This window comes from Dermacentor andersoni, chromosome 8, assembly GCF_023375885.2.
Source record: "Dermacentor andersoni chromosome 8, qqDerAnde1_hic_scaffold, whole genome shotgun sequence".
Lineage (NCBI taxonomy): Eukaryota > Metazoa > Arthropoda > Arachnida > Ixodida > Ixodidae > Dermacentor > Dermacentor andersoni.
In genome coordinates, this window is record NC_092821.1 from 131,902,259 (window position 1) to 131,914,458 (window position 12,200).

A 12,200-nucleotide genomic window follows, 5' to 3' on the forward strand; every position below is an offset into this window, starting at 1 on the left:
ATCCTCCGGCTTGGAGCGCGGCGGCCGTGAGAAGGAAAAACGGCATTCGGCTTGAAATTTCAGATCTTTCCGCAGCGCGTAGTGATGAATACTTTGCAGACACGATCATTATGCTCTGCGCTTGTAAGCTCAAAATGGCCAGGAATGGTCAGGAGCCCTTTAAGCATTCTTAACGCGCCTTGCTCAATGCATACACTGATTCCATTTAGTTCCCTTGCTTTTCTCCATACCCGGCCAACTTGCTCCCTTTTCTACAGTTGATTTCTTCCATTTTATTTCCGACTTCTTCACTCCTTGCCTTTTGTTCTACTTCTCTATTCAGTTGCATACCTAGGGGTACATATTCCGTCTAAGGCACTATCCAAGAATGGGCGCATACCCAGTGTCATATGCCTTGCTGCACAACCCGGTGGCTCAATAAGTTGTCTATGCGGCAAGAGAGCATAAAAAAAATTTACCGATGACTACGATACTCTAATGCGAAATTTGAGCGCAGCTCTATACGTGTTTTCATTTCGCGATATATTGAGGCAAAGAAGTTGAGAGACGTGTGGCAGAGTCGGCTTTTATACATGACTCGTCGATGGTTCCAGTGTAATCGCTGGTGCCGCTTGGCTTCCGGAAAGTACTACACCATTCGCGTCGCGTGCACCATCACATTACAAAACAATCACGAGCCAAAGAAACCAAACAGGTGCGACCGAGGGCTGATGCAAGCAACCGACAGCACAAAACCAGCGGTCCGGCCGAGACCGGATACGAGCACTGATCGAGCAGTTGGCCGGGTCCGCATGAAACCAGTCTGCCGCGCGCATGTCACTGAAGGAATTGCTTTCTTTGATCCACGCCGTTCGCGGCTCGCATCTTTCATCTGCCGCTTCGCGTTCGCTCTTTCATCTTTCGCTGTTGTGCTCGTTTGCTCCGTTACGCCACCGCCGCAGGAACGGGTCATTAAGAGCTGTGCTCTAAAATTGGAGAAAGAACGCTTCGCTTGGAGAAATAATGAAGCCAAAACAACAACAACAAACATAACAAAGTGGGCCACACACTCACCTCACGACGGGGGGTGCGGAAAGGCACCCCTGATGCCACTTCGGCAAAGCTGTAGGACTCGTGTGCGCACGCAGTCAAGGCCTCGGGGGCTGAGCCTCCGTGTACCAGCACCACGCGGATCTGCCGTCGATGCCGGAAGTCCGACAGATCCGTCGAAAAGTTGACGTCTCCTACGACAAGCCAAGCGGAAGCAGACGTTACCACAAACGGCCCAGAGGGAACATTATGAAAGGGTGTAATCCACCTTTTGCAAGTTCAGAGTGCGCATGCGCTGTACCCTAGCGGTGAGCGCCGAAAACGTTTTGTACGGCGTCGTGGGTTCGACGAGAGTTCATGCAGCAGACGATTTGCGCGTATGGTATAGCGCGGACAACCTGCAGCATTGTCGAAGACGCGCTATTTGCATTGTGTTTCGGTGGGAATTTTGGCTATTGATAATGATATTCCGTTAACGTGTGGTACGTCACAATATAGGCAGACACGACATCGATGACGATAAGAAACCGACCTGACGCCAACATATGGCCGACTAGTTGGCAGAGTGTGTCAGAAGGAGACCTATATTATCATACTAGTATCACGAAGATGCGATCGACGACTGTGAGTCGTCGTAGTGTGACAGGCTCTCATGCCGACGACACCGACAAAACCCGTGCGATCGGCTGCCGAGTGAGAACATCGCACCGACAACGCGAATATCGCAGCAATCGCGCTTGTTTGTGTATTTATTGATGCTCAAATTTAGTTGGAACGTACGCCCTAAGTTGACATGCACGATTTCCAGCCCTTGCCAGCCGTCCGCACCGAGTTTGAGGGGGCGTCGATCTCGTTAAGCGCAGCTTCATTAGGCCGAACCCAGCCTACGAGTTCGTCCACTACCAGCGGACCTAAAATATAGGATAAGCAAGTACGATGAAGAAAACTGCTTTTATAGTTTAGTCTTTGCCATATCGACTTGAAGTGAACCACTTTCAGCATGGCAGGATGCAAACACAAATGTGTAAACGTGACTGAACGAGGACGTAGGAAGAAACAGACACACACGGACAGCGCTGTCTTTGTGTGTCTGCTTCTTTCTACGTACTTGTTCAGTCACGCTTACACATTCTATTATGGATCCAAACCAGCTAGCCCGCCAACGTGTTTGAACTAAATTAACCAGCACGGTGTCACGCGCACACAGGTAAACATGAACACATCTCGCTCGATGAGAGCAGAAACTCGCTCTCAAAATTCTGGAGTGAGGAATCACGCCAGCAGCAAGGTGAATTGACCTTCATGCATCTCTCGCTTCAACGCTAATGAAATGTCGAAAACACGGCACATATGAAGCTACCAGCACTACGCGCACTCTGCAAACATCGCAGATCGTTTTCAAGACGCACGAGCGCCAGCAACGCGTCCCTACGGCATCCGCGATTTGCGTGGCCAACGCCGTAGTAGACGTCGGTGTCCAATCTGTACGGAGCGGCGAGCGAGGAGGACATCGAGGCACCGTAGCAGCCGCCGGAGAAGAACGCCCCTCCTCCCTCGCCTCACCCTCTGCCTCGAGCGCCGCAGGAGAGGGCACACATCCGGGCCTAAAGCCCATTAAACTTCGTAAAGTAGTGACACTCTCCTACTCCGCCTTCCCTCCTCCTCGTTTCTCCTCTTTCACACTCCCTCCTCGACCGTGGCGCCGCCTACACTGCTTGAGAGTAGCAACGGCGCCAACATGCGCTCCTCGCCATAGAGTTTCCTACAAAAATTACTAGAGAGAACTCTGGCGCTAGTGTCTACGGGAGCTGCAATGGGAGCAGTTGTACCAGCATTGGAATTAGGGAAAGTACATGGATTTGCCTAAACTTCGTCCTTTTGGCTTCAAACGGTTTTGTGACTTTGTAAACTCGTCATTTTCAGCAGTGTATTGCTTAATAAATAATTAAATAAACATCATTAAAATTGTCCGACGACAGGATTCGAACACAGGAGCTTAAGCGCAGAAGCCTGATATTGAAACCATTAAGCCACGGACACATGTATCGACAAGCGAATGAAACGCCCTTATGAATTTATCGCGGGCATGCCAGTGCTGCGAGACGCTTGGTGCGTTTCAATTTGGCCATCTGGACAAGCTCAATCGTTGCAATTCATAGAAATGGCGCTGATGCACGGCATCAGCGCCATTTCCTCGCTCGCCCTCACACGCTTTCACTTGCACACACAGCATACGGCGCGCGGCGACGGTTTTATCGCCTTTGGACTTTATACGGAACCTCAAGGCGATGCCTACGGCAGAACGTGCATCAGCGCCATTTCCTCGCTCGCCCTCACACGCTTTCACTTGCACACACAGCATACGGCGCGCGGCGACGGTTTTATCGCCTTTGGACTTTATACGGAACCTCAAGGCGATGCCTACGGCAGAAATGCGCTTGGAGTGTCCATATAATTGCTGTCGCAATAAATGTGCGAAACGGCGACATGGTGCAGTGTTGCGGTATATCATCGTTCTTGATCAAAGGCTGTAGGGCGCACTCGCCAGCACTTCCACGAACGATGGGCAACTACATAGAGCGGTTGGTCTGTGTGTATTGTTGTGCAGACAAATTTATTAGTTACCAAGAAACACAATTTGCCTCTTATGCCAAGGAAAAGGCAAAGAATGATGGGCCTTTCGATCATCATCATCAGCCTATTTTTAACATTGCAGGACGACGGTCTCTCCCTGCGATCTCCAATTACCCCTGTCCTGCGCCAACCGATTCCAACTTTTGCCTGGGAATTTCCTAATTTCATCACCCCAGCTAGTTTTCTGCCATCCTTGGCTGTGCTTCCCATCTCCAAGCACCCATTTTGTAACTCTAATGGTTCATTGGTTATCCATCCTATGCATTAAATGGTCTGCCCAGCTACATTTATTTCTCTTAATGTCAATTACAATATCGGCCATCCCCGTTTGCTTTCCCATCCACACCACTCTCTTCCTGTTCATCTACGTTTTGGCATTCAGTTGTTTCGTGTCAGCGGTGCAGGGTTTCTACTATACTTGAAGCGAACGGTGGCCCTACACGTGCCGACGTAAACAAATGCGCCATTCTTGAGTTATATAAATACTCTGCGCGCAGTATCGCCCCTTTAAAGATGTATGGCCACTATGGCCAAACTTAATTATAAAAGCAATTTTGATCATCCTATTGGCATACATTCAGCACAGGTATAACAGTGGCAAATGCAAGAGCTCGGCTGTACGATACGGCTAACCTCCGCTGAGCGGTATCGAGCCCAACTCGAACTTGATGAGGGCGGTTGGGGAGTGCTCATGTTTGTGCATTTCAACTTCCAAAGCATGTTTGGATTCCTAAAGAGTGAGACTAAATAGGAATAAAAGCATAGGCGCTGTGGCAATTGCATCACAGTGCGATGTATTCATTCAGAGGCCCATTGCACGGTGATGGGCTTTGTCGGTGTAGCTGCACAAAGGCCCGTCACCATATTTCGACGACTTGTAAGTCGCGACAGAGTCATTGCCAGCCTCGGTGTCCTGCCCAGGAAGCGTCCAGTCGCACAAAACAAAAGTTACGACTGACAAATGCACAAAACCATTTTCGCTCGCTTCATGCAGCGTGCCTCTCTGCGTCCCACGGCGCCCCGACGCCGTACATTTTGTTTCTCATGGAGCCCGCTAAGGTGGTGCCCGAGGGCATAAAATTTAACATTTTATTTTTTTGCCTTACTTTTCATACCTTGCTGATCTCCCAGAACTGATTTTGACATATTAAGCGTCGCTGTGCTTTGAATTGTTGATTAATTCAGCTTCGCATTCACCCATAGATTGCTTAACGTTTTTCAAAGTGCACCAAATTAAATTTCTGCCTAAGTAACGCATTAGTAAGCTTCAGATTCGAATGACATATACTGGTAATATGTTGCTGAACAGACTGCAACATTCCTTGATCTGATTATAGAAAAAAAAAATTAATAGTTGTGCTAAATAAGAATTCAGACTCTTTGCTACCACTGTAAAACATACCTCCAAGTGAATATCGGGCTCCTCCAAATAAAAGATCATAGGAAGCTCTGCAATTACTGCACGATTCAAAAACCACGAGTATATTTTGCGCTGGTCAGTCACGTCATATAACAAGAAATGCACGCTCTGAGGCAGACATGAAGCAACACCAACAAACATAAGACAGACAAGCCTTATCGCTCCACTTGTACACACACAGAAAATAAAGTTGTCAAGCAATTTTAGTTTGATCAACCTATGTGTAGATATCCCCACCAGGACATGGGGGGGTTTCCCGTTCGAGAGTTATCGCAGCGATAGAAAATTTTAATGTGGCATTGCTAGGCCACAGCTAGGAGCGCACACAGGAAACCAGACAACTTTACATGGGCAAGGCACTGAAGAGGTTAAATATCAACTGCAATGAAATTTCCCTTTGGTTAGATTGGTTATGAATAAGTAGCATATATCACATCAAACCAATCTCAGCAAAGCTGCAGAACTGTAAATCATACAGTTTTCTTATTGAAAGTCTTTAAATAGCACTTAAGTAGATGACATGTGCACCTGGTGATTAGCAGATACAGCCTCACCTTGTTGTAATGAAGTCGTACCTGACACGAAAAGCAGCTTCACTTATCAGATATTTGTTCTAAACACAGATCTGTTGCACAGTAACAGCAATGAGACAGTTTTTATTATTCACTTTGTAAGATCTGATAATTTGTTATATCCATGTTCGTTATATCGAGGCTCATCACAAACCATAGTCTCCGATCTCTTCAGCCATCTCCAAATCTTGCAATTCATACCGAAAAGCCATTGCTGGTATTCAACATTTCAGGTTCTGTATCATTTTCAGTTTGTGGAAACGGTGGCATTTTTCCAGTTACAATATAAAAAAATGTCTATTGTTAGTGATTGCTATGCTTCCACTGATACAGCTAAGAAAACCTTGCATGAAGGAATGGTGTCTGGTATAGTGCAGCAGAACATGGACACATGAAGAAATGACAGACGGACACAAGCGCTTCTGTCGCTGTCCGTCGTTTCTTCTTGCGACATGTTTTGCTGTGTTATACCATTTACCATTCCATGATGCCTAATCAACAAGCCCATGTCGCCACCCTTGTCCACTTGCACGCAGGCTCCTCTTTATCTGGAAACAGGCTTTTTATGCAGTCCAAATGTTGCTGTACTTGGCCTTTAAGGGCTACAATTGCCAGCACCTTTCGCAGGAGGGGTGGTGTATGCAAACTCGGCTTCACCGTTCAATACTTAGCAAGCAACACTACAAACGCATTGACATCTCTCACTGCTTACATTTTAAACCAACAAATAGCTTATCACATATAAAAAGAAATATAATTTGCATCAACTCAATGTAGCAAAATATAACATATTTATTACATGCAAGGCATCACAGATTTGAATTTATTTACCACCAAAAAAGCGGAACGCTACATTTCTGCAACGAACAACCACAGTGCACAAAGCATGCGCTCCCAACCAGAACATGATATGTCACCTACTGAAAGCGCAAGGGCGTACAAATTATACTTGACTTGATGTAACCAATACATCCACATGTAATATATGAAGAATTTACTCCATAGAAATCATTGCAGATCAAAGACAATTGTACTGCAAAACGTGCGCAGCAAAGCTTTCATGACTGCGCTACTTGCGTAGCGTCCGCAGCGTTGCCTGCCAAGCATGAAATGGAATACACACACCCAGACATCAACACTTGCAGAGCCCACAAGTAACAACACTGACCTGATATGAGCACGAGTGTGGCGGGGCTTCCGTGAATGTCGACAAACCGCCTCATGCACTGCTTGAGCTTGTCGTCAGCGGCATTCTTGCTCACGGCATTAATGTGGACCACGGTCACCTGGGCCAGGTTCAATTCTTGCACGACCTCAGGCAGCTCCTTGCGAATGTCGCAGACGCACAAGAATTCGGCCTCCGCATGGCCCCTGAAGAAGAGCTGCCTGATGCGCCCGACTAGCGCTGTGGCCGACTTTCCCCGCGGCACCTGGCAGTTTTCGATGTCCCAGAAAACACCGATGGGAACCTGGCCTTGAATATCTGAAAAACGTCCAATGTTAATGTCACAGTGTCCTTGTGCTTGTTAGTTCACTTTTCATCTTATCTTTATGCGCCTATATCACCTGCACATGCATCACAGCAAGGAAGGGATGACAACGACGAAATAGTCAAAGTAAAGATTAAGCACATAGTACATAATAAAAAGCATAACTTGAATATTACCTAACTTGGGAGGGAACGCTACCCTACTTGATGGTCATAATAAAGAAATACATCACCTTAAAACAAAAATTTCATATCATTTTTAAGCTTGATTTTGTCTTTCATATATGCACGTTAGCTCATTAAGGCATTCCTGCCACTGACTTTGCCGTGGTAAATATAATGGAGTAATTTAAGTCTTGCATTCTTTGTACATTTGTTAGTTTGGCAAATAAAGTTCACATTTACATTCTGTCATACTAAGCTTCCTACTAACACTATTTAGCCCAAAACCAACAGACTGCAGTGCCAACAGATTCTATGCAAGTTACATAAACTGTGAAACCAGAACAAGACGTGTGCACTCAATCTTAACCCTTTGCGCTTGTGTGCAATAGCCCAGCCCATCGTGCGTAAATATTGGGTCATGGTCAGCCGTCGATGCACCTGTGTACATTTGCTTGTCTTTCTGTTTGTTGCATCACCTTTCAGAAACTTTTCAAACTGCTGACAATTTTATTTAGCAGCATCCGAGTACGAGGTAAAAGCTTCCTAGCAACACACCTGCATGGCATTTTTATGTGCTTTTCATGGCGCAGTGCACAGAAAGGATGTCGATATTTTCACCACGTGCGTTTTATATCTCACATAAGTTTAGGGAATCTGACGATGACTTTAGTGCCAAAGAGGTATATATTCCACCTTGAGATGAGCAGCAAACATCTTTGAATGAATACATTCATGAAGAAAGTGACAATGAGTAAGCTCAAGGAAACAGTTTCTGTGGTAATCATCCACCACGTGATGCTGGCCGGATATTGTACAAGAGCCTCCAAAATAAAGAAAATTTTCTTGAATAAATAACTTGTTAAGCGTTTTTCCACATGGCATATTGTGGAATAGTTCCCAACCAGAGAACCGCAAGGACGGTAAATTCCCATGACTACAAAGCTTTAACACAATAAACAAACAAGTATGTTAACCTGTGTGCTTGCAGAAAAAAAAAAAGGAAGGTTCTAAACAGGATTGCAGAGCTTTACGTGGCCTTTCTCAGGAAGGGCTGCTAAGACACATTTTCAATGAGAGGAATCAGCAACTATCATCACAACGTACTAATCACAGTGACCTTGCTTTACTTATATACATTTCCTGTCTTCTGCCACCTTATCCCTCGAAGACCCCCCTTTTTTGCAACAATTTTTTACTGCTGTTGTCTAGTTGGCATTAATTAAAACTACAGTCATCATTACTGATAAGCTGACAGTCATGCTGTTAGTTTTCTGATTATGCCTTTTTGTTTCAGTTCCCTTTTCTTCTACATAATCAGATAAGCCTCTTCTGCCTACACATAATTTTTAAGGGCTGACAGTGTTCTGTAAATAAATAATGAAGTACACTGCAGCACATGGTAGAGTAGTACAATACATTAGCATATAACGATATAAGTACAAGAAAGCATATGATATACTGCCGAGCACAGTATTAATTTTGGATGCAAGTAGAGACAAATTATGAAGTAGAGTTTCTGCGCTTTGGAAGTTAACTGCAAATGACAGCTAACTGTCACAATTCGAATGAAGAATTTTACCTATCTTGAGAGAACATGTTTGGAGCATGAGGTAATGTGCAAATACAACAAATCAAAAGAACGAGCTTGATTGACTGATAGGAGTTGGAAAGGCATGACTGGGAGACAATGAATTTTCGAAGAACACTTTCAACCCCAAAATTCTTCATGATGGCTATAAGAAAAGGCTGTGGTCTGTCATTAAGAGGAATTTTGTTGCCAGAAGGAATAATGTTGATTCTTCACTTCGCTTATGGGATTATGGCACTGTGAACAAGCAGCTACCGTGACAGGTATCACCTCAATAAGCAAGGTCATGACGTTCATGTCTTAAAAGACCACTTGAGAAATGAATTTAGAGTGTATCATAGAACCTGTTAATACTATTCATGCATATCAAACAGCTTTTAACAGTTTTCCAAACAAAAAGTGCCGCAGTGAGCTCGGCTTTCGCAAGACTGTTTGGCACAATGTGACGGTCAGCTGAGTAATGTGACAAACCAAGTAGGCAGTGATACATTCCATTACCACAGCGGCTACGAAATTATATAAATTTGCATGTCCTAACCAACCCCTTCACTCACACATGACTGAAAATCTATGGGAGCACATGACAAACAAGTACTGCGCTCAGCATAGTGATTACTGCAATACTTTTTCTTTTTTCACGTTAAAAATTACTGTTTCCCACAGGTTAAATAGACAGGAATAAAAAAAACGTGTGAACAAGGAACGTATTGTCGGACAATCAACTTTCGAAGATCAATTTCGGAGCGCGCTGATTGGCTGGTTTAGCGAAACCGCTCGAATCACCAAATGCGTCATGTACTACGTCACGCGAAAGTGATATTACCACCGGAAGTGATAGTCCGTGAATACCGTCCCAGTTCCAGCCTCTAAGCATACATAATGTTGATCCCGATAAAACGCACTCTACACTGTATCTTGCGAGGACTGCGTGAGAGCAGGGCTACGCTTAGCATATCCGATCAGATATCAAAGATTATCGGATAACACTACCTTTCTTGCTGTCCAAGGCCTGCATACTTCATCAAGTTGAGAAAACAGCTGTGGCTGGAATGAGATAAGAAAAACAGCATTTATGTCGATGTCGTACACCGTTCACCTACGATCACTAAAGTACGCCACAACTACCAGCATGAATCGCAGGAGAAATCGATGTGCTGGCACACCTGGAGAAAAATTCGAACGCGTACTCGTTGTCATAACGGTCCAGCGGACAAAAGTCATCGCATTGCCAACGGCCGAAGCACGTTTCGAACGCCAGATGGGCTTCTGAACTGCAAAATTTATATCGCGAAAATCGCAGGCAGCCTTTGAACGAGCTATAACTCACAGGTAGGACAAGGAAGAAACATTAAGAAATTGAATTATAGTCTTAAGATCGCTATACACAATATCAACACACAACCAAAGCCGTTGTCACCACGTCACTATAGCTCAACAGGAACAAGGCACCCCAATTAGGACTTTGCTGCGAGGATGGCTCAAGCAAAGCCACAAACGAAGAAATCGCAAGAAAAAACAGTCACATCTCTCTTGTTTTTGCTCTTCTAAGAACTTTTTTGCAATAAGCAATCGATGGTAAACTCTTGCGTGCAGTATCGCTTCTGATCGGGACGGAAAGATGTTAAAAAAGGCAACTTACCGTGGGTGGAATAATGATCCGTTTACAGTGACGGCCACGCACAAGCACGGCGTATGTTTGGCACAACTTGCTGACGAATGCGCTGCGGACGAAAGATTACCAGACAAAGTCTTTGCCGCAACTGCTTATCCCCACAACGTACGCACAGCATCCATTTTGTCCCGGACTGTGTTGGTGTCGATATCGGTGCTGTGAAGTGTCGTCGTTCGCGTGGATTCGTTGTTCGTCGCTTAGTACTGATTTGCTAAGCAAAAGTTCAGCAAAGAATCTTCTCATATAAAATATAATGTGAGGAAAATTCGCGCAGCTAAACGGTGTGGTATGAGAGTATACTTGATCGCTAACGTAAACAGGTCAAAAGCGGGAAATTCAAGCTGAGCGTGTTTGTTGGACCGTTATTTAACTTTCCTTCTAGCAACGATCGCTGTAATAAGTAACGTTGTGCTGGGTTATCATTTACGTTACGCTAACGAAACTTTCTAATACAGGCTTTCGTTCCACTTTCAGTACAACGGATGCTCAAGCAGCGTCGACGCTCGAGCACTAAATTCACGCACTAAGCCGAATGTTATACCCTAACTTCTTCGTAAAGATACGTTGGAAACGATTTTGTTTGCATGTAAGCTCGCTGGTTTGCAGTAGAGTTACTGCATAGGCTCCGTTTGTGGCACCCTAAAGTGTAGTATATGCTTTCTAAAGGGGCATAGAGTTAATATAAAATGGGGCTTGTACAGCTGCGGTACAGAATAGAGTTTCTCACTCTACAGTAACTCTAATTGGATGGATGGATGGATGGATGGATGGGTGGATGCACGGATGGATGGATGGATGGATAAGACTGAGCCCTTTAAATCGGGCAGTGGCACACGCAGCCTAGCCGTGGCTAGTAATATATCTTGTACTTTGTGGAGGGTGAAATTTCACACTTGCCTTGATTTTAGCCGCCACTGAGATAACCTCCGCTTGGTTATTTCCACCCGCTTAAAATCTATTTTGCACTCCATTGTCCCTAAACCACAATGCTTAAAAAAATAAAAATCCGCCCCGTTGCTTTGAACTGTGGGGCGAAGCCCCTTACAAGAAAGTATCAGGGGTATTCAGCCGTTTCCTCCTCCTCACCACACGCACCGCATAACTTGTCTATCCCTTGGTACTTGACTCGGTACGTCTCAGCCCGCAGTACTCCTGTCCTCCAGACGACAGAGAACTTCCCCCAGAATTAATGCAGATATTTTTATTTGGTAATTTCCTGCTTGAAAGTTCTGTACGTTCCCACTTTGGGCAGTCGAAGAAAGCGACCTCTGAAGGAACACGGCAAACTGCAAACCATAGATCAATGGCTTCCCGGTAACTTCGGTCACTGAGTTGTGCACGGCATGATGGACACAGCATCGGACTGCTGTGCTGCAAGAACCGGGTCCCCGGGTGTGGGAGACTGGGTATGAGCCGCTCTTCACTGAGAGAGAGAGAGAGACAACATTTATTTGGACCATCGAGGTCGTTGCTCTTGAGGTCGAGTGGGTGGTGTCCTCATTCCAGGGCTCCACTGGCCATGGCACTGAATCTCTTCGACGCCAACTTAGGTCACTGAATAGGAGGTATTGCTTCCTCGTCAATGACAAAAAAAAAAAAAAAAACTTTAAAATGTTCTCGGCGCCGAGAGG

General features: G+C 45.3%; 1 protein-coding gene across 1 annotated transcript in view; it reads right to left on the reverse strand.

Moving 5' to 3' along the window:
- Marf1 (meiosis regulator and mRNA stability factor 1-like protein) overlaps positions 1 to 10,695 on the reverse strand; it is a 56,294-nt gene extending 45,599 nt beyond the window's left edge. Inside the window, 4 exon segments of the mRNA XM_055067962.1 lie at positions 1,054 to 1,223; positions 6,824 to 7,138; positions 9,888 to 9,941; positions 10,537 to 10,695. Of these exon segments, the coding sequence (XP_054923937.1) occupies positions 1,054 to 1,223; positions 6,824 to 7,138; positions 9,888 to 9,912 (510 nt within the window). The 5' untranslated portion in view covers positions 9,913 to 9,941; positions 10,537 to 10,695.
- Between the last annotated feature and the right edge of the window lie 1,505 nt (positions 10,696 to 12,200).